The 16,286-nt window shown below is 36.7% G+C and overlaps 1 protein-coding gene across 3 annotated transcripts in view; it reads left to right on the top strand.

Annotated features, from left to right (window-relative positions):
* The window catches only part of LOC134529421 (sodium/potassium-transporting ATPase subunit beta-1-interacting protein), an 84,664-nt gene that overhangs the window by 9,237 nt on the left and 59,141 nt on the right, over positions 1-16,286 (top strand). For 2 of the 3 annotated variants that reach the window (XM_063363478.1, XM_063363477.1), the window contains exon 2: positions 5,230-5,367. The exons of the other annotated variant lie outside the window; for it this stretch is intronic. In XM_063363478.1, the coding sequence (XP_063219548.1) occupies positions 5,230-5,367 (138 nt within the window). The remainder of the gene's footprint in view (positions 1-5,229; positions 5,368-16,286) is intronic. 3 annotated transcript variants of the gene reach the window in all.

Genomic DNA, 16,286 nt, shown 5'->3' with positions numbered 1-16,286 from the left:
TTCTTTAAGCATGTACCTGCAAGGAGGGCAGATTACATTAGAATAACTAGATCAGAGCTTTTTCCCAAGAAATTTTGTGCAATCAGATGGTTAGAAAATACTGCAGTTGCTGAGCGTGCCATGAAAACATTACCCCACCTAAAGAAATTTGTTAGTGAAGTTTCTATTTCATCTGTCTTTCAATGTAGGTAGTGGAAAGTGTTCTTGAAGATAATCTTCTAGAAGTAAAATTTACATTTTTCCACTCTTTGGCACCAGAGCTGGAATTGTTTCTTCTAGAAGTAAAATTTACATTCTCCCACTCTTTGGCATCAGAGCTTGAATTGTTTCTTACAATGTTCCAAAGTGAAGCACCCATGGCACCTTTTCTGTATGATTCACTGGTAGACATTTTATTAGCTTTGGCAGGAAAGTTTGTGAAACCAAAGGTACTGAAGAAATTTAGGGAAAAACACAATGTATCTCGATTGGATGTAGATAACCAGGAAAATCTATTTACTGCTAACAATATCAAGTTGGGTTATGCAGTACGCCATGCCATGAAGAAAGAAAAAGTACCAGAAAAGTCTGTCCTGTTACTGAAAAAATGATGTTAGGACTTGTCCAAAGGTTATGGTAAAAAAGTTCAAGACAAAAGTCCCCTGAAGTACAAACTTACCAAAGGAATTTCCTGCTTATGTACGTCTATGGCTTTAAATTCGGGTGTGAGGAAACAGCGTGTGAAGTACAGTTTAGAATGTTGTCTTGGAAACAGGTGGCTATCAGGACAAGAAGCTGATAACATTGAGTGATCATATCAGTTGGTATGTTCCTTGCAAGATTCTGAAGCACTGTTTTCGTCTTTTTCTCGAGAAGATGGGCGCCTTGATCACTTGTGTATGCTCATTCTTAAGGCACATACAGTATTTGCCAAAACAGGCCTTATAAAGTTTGTGAGGATGATGATGGAAATGCATCATTGGAAAGAGGATTTTCAGTGAATTCTAATCTGCTGACTGAAAACTTGCAGGAAGAAACACTGATTGCACAAAGACAAGTGTATGACTTTGTTCAACGTTCTGGAGGTGTAGAGCATGTTGATATCATCAAGTCCATGTTACAGTATGTAAGAAATGCTAGTTGTAGGCGTAAGGAAGCCCTGCAAACAAAACAAAAAGAAAAGGAAGCTACAGACAAGAAGAAGGCAGAAAAAATAAGAGTTGAAGAGGAGATCAAGGCATTGCAGTTTAAGAAGGCTCTAGTGTTGGATTTGGCTTGTTCTGAAGCAAGTGCTATAGACGCAAAAGTTGAGTCACTGCAAAATTGACGGGAGTTTCCTTTTACTAATGTTTTTTGTGTGTGAAATATTTGTAGCAGCATGTTTTATTTGCCATCAATTGAGTCACTTTGGCCACGTCTAGAAGAAGGTAATATTTTTACTAATTTAAGTAAGTTGAAATACTTTGAAACCCATCAATGTATTGTTATGCAGTTTTTTCAGTTTCGTGGAGTGTTGTAATTGTGTTAAAGAAAACCTGGAAAAATTCAGTTTTAGACCTGGAAAACCTGGAAAAATCAGGGAATTTCATTTACTAGATCTGGTAGACACCCTGTCAGATTTAAAATACATATTAAAAAAAACACTAAAAGAATCTTTGCATCCTAAATATGTTTTGACACCCAGTCAAAAATGTTCCACGGCCCGGTGCTTGGGAAACACTGGCTTAGTGCTGCTTCGGAAATATTCAGGAACTAAAATACAAAAAAAAAATCCCATTCTAGTAATGAATTTCACTGAAACATACTAAAATAAAGGTTTTGTCTTGGAAATAGGCCAATTTAAGATAGCAGAACATTTTTTTTTATTTTTTTTTTTACGTGTAACATCCTAGTTCTCAGTACACAGCATTTGGTGGCAGTAATTTTGTGAATGCGATGGAAGTCAAGGAACAGAAATGTGTAACAACCACGGTTCTGCCATCTGTGGTAGATAGTGCAAACCAAAATTCATAAAGACAAAGGGAAACTTTATAGTATTAACTGTTTAATGAATTTGAAGGGCCCTTGTACATGGTGCCAAGCAACCTCCAAACTGCGCTTCAAAACACAGAGCACAAGGCTTAAGCGGTGCAAAAATCCTTGCTATAAAGTTCAACAGTTAAGTGAGCTTTGCAAAGAGGGTGGTTAAGTTCCATAAATATTTATTTCTTACTTAAGACAAGTGGTAAATAGGTTTTAACAAACTGACATGCACTAAATTGGAAAACATGTGTTACTCGATGTGATATGCATAGTAAAAAAGACTTTACAAAAAGTAGCCCAATCAAAGGCAACAATAAAAGTGACCAACCATTTCGGTATTTCTTAGATTCATATTATCACTCATTACACAATCAATGCAGACATGAGCTGCGGGAAAAATTTATCTTAATATGATAACATTAACAAACATGGCAAATATGAGCGTACGCAAAACAATGTATATTACCAAATTAACTACAGTATCGTGACACTGGTAGATCCCTTTCCCATCGTGAGTTTATGCCCTATCATGCTGAAAGCGCAAATTACGCAAATGGACAGAAACACAGTTAACCAACAAGAAAACCATGAGGCGCAGGAAACGGCCAAACCAGCCAGGGGGGCCAAAAGACACAAGGAAAGGCAACTTACATTACGGCAGCAAATTTTAAGAATTAGGCATGACTATGTAGCCAGAGATCGCCGCAGGAAAACTAAAAAAAACAGGACAAGGCGACCCAACAAGAAAGTATCTGAGGTCTCAAACTCATGGCAAGTAAGACAGAAAATACGAAACACATTACTGCCATGCACAAGGATCAGTGAAAAACTGGCAATGCAAGCCAGTTTAGCAAACATTATCCAACTAGATACGAACTGGCGCAAAGTAACATAAACGCTTGGTTGGAAACGACACAAACCCATCAGGCCACCTCGTGTGCAACGAATAAGCTACTCCAACCATGACTTACATTAACTGACTAAAAGCATAGACAGAGGCGCCTCATGACAGGATCAGATTTGTAATAAGGGGCCGATCGGGCTTAAAAAGGCAAGGCAGAGCCCTAATGTGCCGGCGCAAGCTCATTGAGGGGGGAGGGGAGGAAAGGAAGGCTTGCTCAATCAGGAGTGAAGGGAGGGGGGGAAATGATGGATGGGCGGCTGATGTTACAAAGAACCTATGGTGCAGCCCGCTGCAAATTTTAACAAGATGGGCAGTATTTTAATAAAATTCCTTGTCGAAATTCAGGTCCATAGTCGAGGTTTAATATTTTTTCCAAGTCTTTTTTGCTTTCATCGGACCCATTTCATTATATAGTTTAAAATTTTGGTGTACTAATCAAATGATTCAATAGTCGATGTAGCTGCTTCGCAGTGAATTCTAGCTGCAGATAAGGAAACTATGTATCATATGCATCCACACATAAAAGTTCACAATCACAAAGGGAAATGTTATTGTATTAACTGTTAAGTGAATTTTAACATGCGGGGCATATTTTAATGAAATTCCTTGTTGAAAATCAGGTCCATAGCCGAGGTTTTGTATATTTTCAAGTCTTTTTCACTTTTATCGGAGCCGTTTCATTATATATTTTAATATTTTGGTCCGCTACTCTAATGATTCAATAGTCGACTTAGCTGCTCCAACAGAAAATTCTTGCGGCGGGTGCAAAACTACATGTGATTTGTTATTAGCATCAAGAAATGTAGTAAAAATCACAGTTTGCGTATATTTCTCACACTCGGCATTATTTTAAATAATTCTGTGTAAAATTTGTGTTCAAGTTTTGTTATATAAGTGTATTTGCAATATGAGAACTCCTGAATTTGCCTGTTACCAAGTTACACAACACTGGCGAGTACTGAAAGACTTGCTCAAATTTTTTCTTTTATGTATTCCATTGAGCCTTTGTTTATGGTGGGTACCATGTCATTTGTATATGAATCATTGAATATTTACAATATACATTTGCAACAAAAGAACATGTCCATTTCTTTAAGAGATAAACAAGTTTCAGAATTTTTTACATTTAGTTTTTACAGATTTGAAAAAATATTTTTAGTATACACATGTTTGATATAATTACAGTGTTATTATATGTAATGGAAATCGAGCAGGACTTAAAATATTTACATTTCCCTGTACACCAGGTAAACACATGAAGGAAATCTCAGATCATCCTTTCCTGCCATTACCATGTACCAATACCTACTTTACCAACTTATTATCCACATTCAGTGGTAATTTCCCAATAAGCTTACCCCCTTTCTGCTGTATATTTCAAAAATTATTTGTAAATGAAAGTAGGCCCTATACATTCAACACAAATATGATTTCCTTTTATTAGTCATTAATGTTGCTGCCATTTCAAAGGTTACTAGTTTTTAACTGGATATAGATATGTTCAGAACTTTTAATAGTCAGTGATAACTACAAAAGCTATTTTTTCTTTCCAATTGTTTCCAATTGGAACCCATAACCTATATTATAGGTTATGGGTAATTGTTCTGTATCATGTATCCAAGTTTATCACTTGATTCTGAAGGCATGATCCTGTATATATTTATCCTTTATTATATGATGCTTGCTGTTTTAATTTAGTATGTCAAAAGATCCTGGCCAAACAAAAACCAAAATATCACAATACAAACAAATTTATGTCAGGTCTTGTGAAAATGTTTTTATTTGTATTAAACTTATGATCATAATTATTGTATGAGAAGTTTTTGTAATGTCCAGGATCTTTTGACGTACTAAGTAAATTAAAACAGCGAGCATCATTCACCACAGGATCAGAATAAACAGTATCATGCCATGAGGATCAAAAGATAAACTTGAATACTTGATAGAAAACTTTTACCAGGATATGTAGTGTAAAAAGTTTTCAAATACAAAAACTACTGCAAGCTGTATCTTTGATTGATTTTCATTTAACGACTTACAAGCATAAACAACTGGTAGGCTATCTTGCAGCGATACTGTACCCAGGACCTTACGACTTCTTATTGGGCAAGCAGTTCAATATTTTGTGTATGCTTCATTTATTTTGACAATTATGATGATAACTATTCCCAGCATTTAATCACCCATGGTTGTCACGTTTGTATGAAATAAGTTTATGCATTTAATTCTTATACTTGGTCTGAGTGTTGCTTTGTTTTAGTATTGTTGGTGGTGGTTGTTGGATGTTTTGGTGGACAGTAAAATTCCTTTTGATTATGTTGCAGATTTTAACCCTTGAACGCCAAGTCTTCGATTTTCTAGGATACATGTGGGCTCCAATCCTTGCCAATTTCTTCAATATAATTTTTGTTATTTTTGGTTTTTTCGGAGGTTTCCAGTACAAACAGAAGTATATAATTATGGTATGTAGTTGTAGGATAACTATCATTGTAAATATTTTGGTTATAAATGTTTTCATCATGAGTACTTAATTTGCTTATTCAGAAATGTTATTTTGGTGAATTTTCAATTAATTTTTTTAGTAATAGGCAAGTCAGCATTTGATTGTTTAAAATCATAGTAAACAGAAAGTTATTGAAAGTCAATTAATCAGATCATTGACTGGGAAGTCAGAGGAAATTCAGAGAAGTGGAAATTGGTCAGAGATAGTCAGGAAATTTATTGGTAATCCTAACAAGTAATGAAAATCTCCACAGTGATAATAATTTGAGGAGAATGTGTCATGCTCTTGTCTGCCATCACCCAGACTGTAATCAGTTTTTTTTAGTTGGTGTTTCATTTCATTATCATACACACTATAAAATGGCATATGCAAGATTCTGTTTGAATGATCGTTTTTGTTTTATGCCTAATATGCCATATGTGGGGATGGTGAAGGTGGTATTTTCTATAGTCAGGGAAATTTGAAGTTTTGGTCAGGGAAAAGTTAAAAATATTCATCACAGATTTGTATGATAGTTTTGTGAATGTAAATTCTACTTATCTGAGCAGGAATACTTGGAACTAAAAAAAAAATTTATAGTAATCTGGTAATATTAAAATTCAGGATGCCATTGAAAAAATAAATAATTTTTACACAGCTTAGGGAGGGGATGCAGCATCCTAACTACAATCATCCATTACACAAGCACCAAACCTACATTTACCTGACAAACAATGTCAGATCCAGCAGAGGACCAAATGGGCAGCTAGTCAATTGGTATTTGTTTGAGAAGGCATCTTATATAAAGACAGCTGATGGTCCACAGTCAGATAGCTGAAGATAGGTAGTAGAATGTCAGCTGTTTTGCATTGTAGCTTGTAAAGTGTCTACTTTCTTACAGTAACAGGACCCTTATTTTGAAAAGCTAATGATTTGAAATAAATATTAAATAAAAAATGTAATATGAAATAAATACATTGTTTTGCTCCCTTAAACTGATTTTGTTGTGAAAATATTTTTAATTACAATCATTAAAAAGACAATTTTGATTTAATTTATTTTTATTGATTTCATAGTAGTTTAAGTTAGTTGTTTGTGTATACATATTAAGTAAGTTCTCCTAATACATTGTTTGGTACAAATATCAGATGTGTCAGAAGTAGGAATAAGATTTTATGGGTTTATTTCAATTTCGTTTATGAAACAGAATATTTCTGTGTTATAGTTTTTATTTTTATACATTGTCTTTATTCATAAAAATATGTATTATCCAACAAATATGAAACTAAAATATTTTGTAATACTTTTTCAACAAAATAGTCATCTTTTGACTGACACATTATGCACTTATACAATACAGTTAGTCACTGCCACGCACAGTTGTACATTTCACATACACAAAGAATAACACTTCAAGCATCTCGTTTAAAAACACAGAGATAGAGAAATACAGGTAAATGTAGACTGTTTAACCATATATTAACGTATAAATATGTACATAATACATATTTGTACACTAAATTATTGTCTACAAACTGAAAGCATCACACGTTGGAACAGGGTGTCGACAAATCTGGAAAACAGGGAAATGTCAGGGAAATTTTTTTTTCTGGAAAAGTCAGGGAAATGTCAGGGAATTCTAACCTAGCCTCATAAAAGTCAGGGAAATTCTCAAGGCAATTAATAATTATTTTACTAAAATGTACAATTACTGCTTGCTTGGGCATCAGTATTTTCTGTTACGGTTTTACTAGGACGTTTAACAAAATTAGTTGCGTAGTACCGTACTTTTCGGTAGGGTGTGCTAGTGTTTCTTTTGTTCTGTGCCAGAGGCAGTTTCTTTTTATGTTTTGGTAATGGCTGCCAGCTGGATTCGTGTGTGTGGATGTTATTACCCGTGTTCAACCGATGTGTTATTATTCAATGAAGACTGGCTGCGCCAGTTCACGTGGATTCAATGAATATCGAATCCTCATTCTGCGTTATGCATCATATGCAATAAAAGCTTTAGTTTGAGCAACATGGGAACAAGAGCAGTTACAAGCCATCCGAACAGTGTTAAGCACAAGAAACCTTTCAACAGCAGTCAAACTTCAATGTCCCTAGAAGCAGTTTTACAGTTAAAGGTGAAAAAAGATCCTATAGTTTATCAGAGTGAGTGTTTTTCCCAGTCTACATCTTCACCACAGACAATAACTGTAGCACAACCACTTACATCAGCTGCATCATCTTACTCACCCACACTGGCTGGACCAATGCAGCCAGCATCATCTACTGCACAGGAAAGTCTTGCCTCTACGTCTAGTGGACTAAAGTCATACTTGTTGAATGATGATGTTACAAAAGCTGAAATTGTCTGGACATTAGAGAGCATTGCTACACATTCATCAGTGAGGGCTGCTGCTAAAAATGTTGGAATTTTTAGCTACATGTTCCCTGATAGCCAGATTGCAGCAAAAATGCAGTTACAGCGTGACAAGCTTGGATATTTGACTACATATGGTTTAGCGCCTTATTTTAAAGACCTTTTACAAGGCACTCTTCATAGTTGTGAATACTTTGTTCTGGGCTTTGATGAATCTCTGAACAAAGTGGCACAGAGGCAGCAAATGTACATCAATGTTCGTTTCTATAATTCTGCTACAGAAGAGGTGAGCACACGGTACCTCATGTCTGCTTTCTTTGGCCGTACTACCGCCAGTGATTTACTAAAAGGGTTTAGGGAAGCTATATATCCCCTCAGTGAAAAAAAGATTTTTCAGTTGTCTATGGATGGTCCAAATGTGAATAACAAGTTTTTGACGGATTTTAGGTTGGAACTTAAGAAGGATGATCCTACTGCTTCCGTCATCTTACAACTGGGCAGCTGTGGTCTTCATACAGTTCACGGAGTTTTTAAAAGTGGCATTGAAGAGACACAGTGGGATATTGACAAGTTCCTTAGGAGTGCATCCTACCTGTTCAACATGTCTCCTGCCAGACGAGCAATCTATACTCAGCATTCAGGGTCTGCAGATTTTCCATTGAAATTCTGTTCTGTGCGTTGGCTTGCTAATGCAAATGTAGCACAGAAAGCAGTCAGTATTTTGCCACATTTGACCGCTTTTGTGAAAGGCGTAGAGGGTGAAGGGAAAGCTCCAAAAATTGATAGTTTCAAAACTCTTTCTGCTGATATTAATGATCCCCTATTAGAAGCAAAACTTGCATTCTTCATAACCCTGGCCAATCATGTTGAACCTTTTCTCACTGAATTCCAATCAGATCTACCTTTGGCCCCTTTTTTGCACAGTGCTCTCACATCTGTTTTGAACAACCTAATGACAAGGTTTGTAAAAGAAGAGGTACTTAAAACAGCAAGTAGTCCTAAATCTATAGATGTAAAAGATACTAAGAATCTAACATCATTTGAAAAAATTGATATAGGGTTTGCATGTCATGCTGCACTAAAGAAGTTGCTGAAATCTGTGAAACACCTTCAGATTATGGAGTTCCGTCGTGATTGTCGCAATGCATTAGCGAAAATAGTGTCAAAGTTGTTGGAACGTAGTCCTTTAGCTTATCCACTGACAAGAGCAATTACATGCTTTGATCCTTCTGTCGCAGCTGATCCCAAACTTCGAGCACGGCGAATGACTTCTCTGCTTGACATTCTGACGGAAAATCGTTGGCTTTCTGGTTCAACCGCTGACAATGTTCTTACAGAATTTCAGCGCGTGTGTTCTCTTCCTTCTGTAACAGTATCTCTTAAGAAGTACACTAGAAGTACAGTGCGATTGAATTCATTTTGGAAAAGCATTTTTCAAGAGAATGATAGTAATCCATCAGTTCTAAGAGTAATGAAGATGATCATGATTCTGTCACATGGAAACTCAAACGTTGAACGGGGTTTTTCTGTAAATTCTGAGTGTTTAATGTTGAATCAGAAGGAGACCTCATTGATTGCACGGCGTATCGTCTATGATGCTGTCCTATCCTATGGTGAAGTGAGAGATGTTCCTATCACCAAATCTCTTATTCATGCAGCCAGAAATTCTTGAGCGAAGTATGCAGAGGTGAAAGCTAGAGTGTCCAGTGATGCTTGTTCCAAGGAAAAAGAAAGGTGGCAAAAAAGGTATGCTGAAATTGCTGTGAAAGACTTGGAGAAAAAAAAAAAGCAAAATTGCTGGAAGATGCTGCAAAGGAAGCAAGTGGTTTGGAAGCTGAAATAGACACACTGAGGAATCAGTATTTTTTCTGCGTAGTGCTGTGTTATTTCAGTGTGGTCATATGTTTGTGTGTGGATTAGTACAGATGTTGGGATTACATTTAAATGGTATTGTTTATCTATATGCATAATATTTTATTGCTTGAAATACTTAAACTTATTTTGAAAGTTAAAACATTTGTATTGCATGGTAAGGACACTATTGTTTACTTTGCCTTTAGTTTAAGTTTTTCATTATTTGCAAACATGTTACAATGCACTGAAGGTCTGTTCAGTTAAATATATAAGGTTTTTTTTCCGTATAGATACTATTATGCAATCGCATGCACACACACACACACTCCCACACCAAAACTAGGGAAACAAAATTAAAAAATAATCTTACAATTTACAAGAAAGGTCAGGGAAAATCACAAATTTTGATCTGGAAAACAGGGAAAAGTCGGAATTTTGTAGAGCTGGTTTTGTAGACACCCTGTGGAAGTAAATGTTACTGGCTATCACGTGTGTCACCGTGTATATTGGGAGTCGGTGTACATACTCCCGGGCCGGCCGGAATTTTCCGTTTACTTGACACAGTGAAACAATAAAACTACTTATAGCATAAACATCTTTATAGTAATTCACGTCCGACGCGAAAACCAGCGGTGTATTTACGCAATGCGCGGGAAAGACTGGCTATAATTAGCTCTCTGACAGACGTGCGCGCGCGCCTACAAGACATGTACAGTCGGGCAAAAGCAAAAACGCCTCGTTCCAGTGCAGAAATGTTTTGGAGATGTTTTGTAATGTTTTAATTTTTTTGGAAAATTAGTTCTGGATATCGGGAGTTCCGTTTGTGGGAATTACGGTTGAGGGGTGCTCTACTGTAGTATCATTGGTAACTAATATACGAAGAGTGCCAGGCCAGTTTCCATAGCTAAACACGAGAGAGGGATGGGTCATTGGTCCCCTGTGGTACACTGAGTTCGAGGCTGTGGTAGTTCGTGACCTATTATAACTATTATTGCGGCACTCCCCTGCTCAGCTTATGATGCTGATTCACTTACTAACATGGACAGGTGAAAACACTACATATAATTAAAACTGTTTGGTCAATAACTTTAATCATACGCGTTTGTAGGGATGCTACACAGCCACGTTGCATCGCACACTATAAAACAAGGTCACAATTGTGACCTAATTCTGCGGCAGTCTCTTCAACCACGTGTCCTGCGGACAGTGCACAAGGTACCATTAACTGGTCAGTCCCGTAGTGTGGGTTCTACACACAAATATATTTATAGTATTATAGTGCAGTCGGTAGGTGTGTGCACGACACAGTTATCCGCAGATCTCGGACGGGATTCAGCCAGTGCCGTACGTAGGCAAACCGTGCGTGGGAAGGTCACCCGGTGGTTGAAGGAACATAAGTTCTCAATCAAAATTGCAACATTAAAGGTTCTCGCGCGACGTGAAAGCGTGCACTCCGGGCGGCGGCTGGATGCAAGCTGCCAGTGATGGGAAGGGGTGTGAGAGGGGCGGTAGCATCCTCTTGCGCCAATTCCTTGCAAACAAAACTTAACTACTCTTACATAGACTTACAGACTAAGAGTCTTACAGCATTTTTTAAATTATTAAATGATGTTCAACATTAATTTAACAGGTTTTATGATTTATGTTATTATTTATATTATAAACTAGCAGTGCCCGTGACTTTGTCCGCGTGGACTTTGTTGGGGGGTATTGTGACTTTCTGAGATAATTTGGTAGATGCACAGTTTTAGGTTATTCTCAAAACACTCATAATAAATGGTATATTAAAGTACTTCTGTGTAAACTATATTTTTAGTTTTGTCTTCCGGCAGAAGTAGAAATTGATTTTCTCCCGAACTAGATCTTGACAGAGCAACATATAGTTGCCCGTGCGAAAAACACTCTTGGCGTAAATCTATTCCTACATACTTAAATGTTTGTCCCTGGGCCTTATTAATTGTTACCGCAAACGATACCTTCACCGGAAATTGAATTCGCTTAAAGTGAAAATGCAAATCCGTTGGTATCATAGGTATGCGAGGTATCAGCACTGTTTGCCCTACTGCTGGACCAGTCAATACTGTAGCACCAATCACGTTATCGCGAAGGAATTTTACTTAGAGTCTGGTTCCGTTGCATAAATTTGGTGGTTTAAGATTCCTTAGCAGCACAATTGGACAGCCAGTTTTTAATTTGAGTGAATGTGAGGGAAGGCCACTCGGATTTAAAGAATTTATAAATTCCTGTGGATAATGTACCGCATCTTCTTGATCCATTACTTTATCAATGGACCTGTAGTTCACTCTATCTCCTGGAAGTTTACCCAGTATCATGTTATTGATGTCGTCAACGCTACTGTTTCTAGCTGCCGATATTGCCCTTTGACACATCCACTGGTAGTCTTTGTTTTCTATATGGACTACATCTGGGTACACTTTAGAGATTAGGTCTTCAATGCTAGTTAGTTCCTCACCTAAATCAAGGTCAATTTCAATTTTGTTATCATCATAAGGTACCTTCCGGTCTCCTATTAAAAGTAACTTTGAATGAAATCCTGTACTACCACCACCCAAATGTGCTCTCATATTTGTAGATAGCTTTAGGGTATGAACAAACTTCCATAATGGGGAAGATTTTAAGCAAGACTTCACAACGTCAGCTCTAGTTCCCCTGACTATCACCGGTAATGTTTGGCAAAAATCACCAGCAAACATGATAGAGATTCCACCCATGATTTTGTTAGAGTTTCTGATATCTCTAAGAGTCCTATCTAAAGCCTCTACATGAGCTCTATGAATCATAGTGCATTCATCCCATATTATTAAATCAACATCTTGCAAAACTTTTCCCAAAGGTCCATTTATACGGATCGAGCACACGCTATCTTTCTGCAAAGAAACAGTCAAAGGCAGTTTAAAAGTTGAATGAGCGGTGCGTCCACCCGCTAATAGAGTCGCTGCGATGCCCGATGATGCTACGACCAAAGCTAATTTTCCTTGGGACCTAACTTGAGCTAATATTAAATTGGTAATGAACGTTTTGCCGGTTCCTCCAGGGGCATCCAAAAAAAAAATCTTCCCGTCATTTAAGCGAACACTGTTCAAAACACAATTATAAGCTATCAGCTGGTCATCCACTAACTTAGGTTCGTTTTCAGAAATATAATCACTTAATTTATTTACATCATATGGTTTCCGCAATGCTTCTTTCAACGGATCCTTATTAATATTTGAATTATCCCTATTTGATGCTGGAAGTCCAAAATCAGTTAAAGATTTATCACACATCTCATGAATAATATCTTCAATCATTATAAGTCCTTCATTGTATATCGTATCATTATATTGTAATGTCATTTCCTGATAGTTATTACAATTTCTATTTAGAATATCTTCACAGAAATCATTAAGAAATTTACTCCATAACGCGAATGGGTCGGATGGCTGACAAAATATGAGGATGATGGTAAATAATTCTCTTAACTTTGAGGCTGACTCTGATAAAACAGTGTCTGATAGAGTATTTTCCCAGTGATGATCTCCTTCCAGTAAACCTAAACTCTTGCAAGCGCCTTGATATGTGTGTGAAATAATACCATTGACGGTTCTAAGATCTTCAAATGACGTTGGACCGCGAACATGTTGCAATAACATCCTCAAATAAAAGCATTCCGTTTGTGTCGTATGCACATTGTACACGCGGCCCAAAGCTGTATCTTTTTTACACCTGGGAATCCATCAACATCTTGCCCTCGTTTCCTTCTGGAAAATGTATTTCTTTCCCATGTGTAATATTGGGGTACTTCTTGATACAAAAGAGTTTTAGCAAATATATCTCTTCTACACAGATCGAAAAACGCTATAAGCGTTGTCGCAGGAGGATTGTTTATCCGATCTTGGAGATTTTCATTATTATGAAAATAAATTCTTTGTCCATTTTCCAAATGAACTGCATAATGAATAACTGCAGGGAAGCGTTCATGAATGGAGAATTGGAAAATTCTCCAAAACGCTTCAGATGAACTAATATAGCGACCATTTAAATATTTTTCTACTTCATTGTTAATATTTTGTAATTTTTAATGAGGCTTGATCAGAACCTTTATGAATATATTTACAAATATATTTAATAGCTTTGACCGATTGACAAAATTCTATGTTGATATGTACATTGAAACTTCGTGATAAGACTGGGTTATAAGGAACCACCCACCTATTATCCACGTTCATATTTGTTCCTTTGACACGAACAATACCCGTGTTTCCACCATTATCTGGAGACCTGCGCCTGTAGGTTGGGTAACCATCATCACCAGTTTGTGTTTCAGAAATAAAATGCCTAGGATACTTTTTTAGAACATATGCCTTCTTTCATACATGGTGACGTAGGGTTATGAAATCCACAGGGACCATGAATCATGTTTTTATGACGATATTATGAAGTACGGGATCTTGCTGTTTGTCAGGTATTTCAGCCGATATTATTTCATCTATGGAATCCGGTTGTAGTTTGTTTGCTAGCCATAATAAAATATGGGCGTGAGGTAAACCTCTTTTTTGCCATTCAACGCTGTAAACAAAAGCTTGAGTTGGTCCGAAGATATGTTTTTTTGTCAATAGGTCTATCATTTTCTTTAGTTTTAAATGGAATACTCTAGAAACCAAATCATGCCGATCGTATGATTTTTGGTCAGGTAATAACTCATTTTTTATTTCTGTCCATTCAGGATTACATGTGAATGTAACAAAGAGATCTGGTCTTCCAAACTTTCTGACATATGTCATGGCATCTTGACTTTTTTCGTTCATGTATCTTGGGGATCCTGTAAATGACGATGGCAATATAACACGCTGACCAATATTAGAAGCGTCTACACTGCCATCATTGGTCACGGCATCTCTTAAATGTATGTATTCTTCAGCCCTCAATTTTTTTAAATTTTTTTTTATGAAATCAAGCCCCTCAGATATTATTTTTGCCGCCATATCGACACAATTTTGATTAAATAATCCTTTAAAATAATGTAATTATGTAATGTAATAAAGTAATGTAATCACATATTCTCACCATGAATATAAAGGCATAAAACTGCATACATGATACAGTTTTAGATCTAGCAGCACAATTTTGTTGTGGAATGTTTATGCAATACCCGTCATTGCCAGATGGAAGCAATAAGGGATATTGAACTGGGTCATAAGATCTGTGAATCTCAGAAACTCGTTGAAGTTGACCATCTCTCGCATTCAACACAATATCTCGGGGACCTTTATCCTCGTCTGTCAAAAGAACAGCTACTTCGTCTACCATTGGCACATTATACCGACCTCGATGATCATTGACAGGTTTAACATCAGCATGATTATGAGTTTTAAATCACTCACTGGTCTATTTCCGAGATTGTATTTAAAACTTTGAATATACGTATTATTTTCTTGAAGATATTTTTGAAGCGCATCGATAAGTTCAATTTGTAAGGTCGGGTTTAAATTAGAACGCAAAGATACCTGATCTGCATGAGAAACAAAATATATTTGCAAAAACTCTGGTTGTGCACCTTCATCCGGCCGTAAGTTACCGATTAAATGATAAACTTGTCCCTGCACTTTAAATGTGGGCATAAAGTTCCCCTCTCGAATTTCTTTGGCACCAAATGAAGCCATTTGAAAAAGTGTATTATATTGCCTTGAATGATTTAAGAAATGTTTTGATGAAGGGTGTGATCCTGATATCAGGTCCTTTAAAACTGATGTTGGTTCAGGGATTTTTGGTATATTTATTTTTCCACCAGCACAACACAGACCAGGAACTTCAGTCTTCCATTTCTTTGCTTGACATTGATTGTATATTTTATCCATTCTACCAATGTCGACATCATTTAGCACAGCATAGTCAAAGTTAAAGTCATAAGCAAAAGCAGAATTCAATACATTGTGCTATCTGCGAGTTCTATTCATTGCTGATCTTACATTTTGTTGACCTAATCGGTGGGAACGTTCAACACTTGATTCCCGTTCCCTATTCGCTAATGTTCGGGTATTCTGTGAGGCCAAATGTTGTGAACGTTCATTGTTTGTTTCCCGTTCACTGTTTGCTATTGATCGGAAATTTTGTGAGGCCAAACGTTGTGAACGTTTATTGCTTGTTTCCCGTTCACGGTTTGCTATTGATCGGGAATTTTGTGAGGCCAAACGTTGAAAACGTTCAGCACTTGATTCCCGTTGTCGATTCGACGAAGTTCGAGTTGTTTGTGAAGCCAAACGTTGCGTTCGTTCAACGCTTGTTTCTCTAGCGCAGTTTCGTTCAGCGATTGCTCGTTGAGTAGCCAACCTCTTCCTTTGTTCATCCACTGTCTCATTGCTGCGCATGAGTCACAGTCGTTTTGCAGTGGCAGACTGTCGCGAAAGTTGGGGTCTCTTTCTAGGCATTTCATTATCTATAAAATAAAACAATTTAAATTGTAATTTCCCAATGGAAATTAACAAAAGCAAAACTTACTAAATAAATAATTTACATAATCAAAACTTATGAGGTATTAAATTATTACTTAAAAAATAGTAATTATTTTACAATGAGACACGGTAGAAGAATTACCCTAAAATACATCAAAATTTAATTTATGTGTCTAATTAGACACTGGAATTCACAAAAATAACTAAACTAAAACAAAACTTATATCT

This window comes from Bacillus rossius, chromosome 2 (assembly GCF_032445375.1).
Source record: "Bacillus rossius redtenbacheri isolate Brsri chromosome 2, Brsri_v3, whole genome shotgun sequence".
Taxonomy (NCBI): domain Eukaryota; kingdom Metazoa; phylum Arthropoda; class Insecta; order Phasmatodea; family Bacillidae; genus Bacillus; species Bacillus rossius.
Note: the sequence above shows the minus strand (reverse complement) of the source record. Positions and strands in the feature narration are given on the sequence as shown.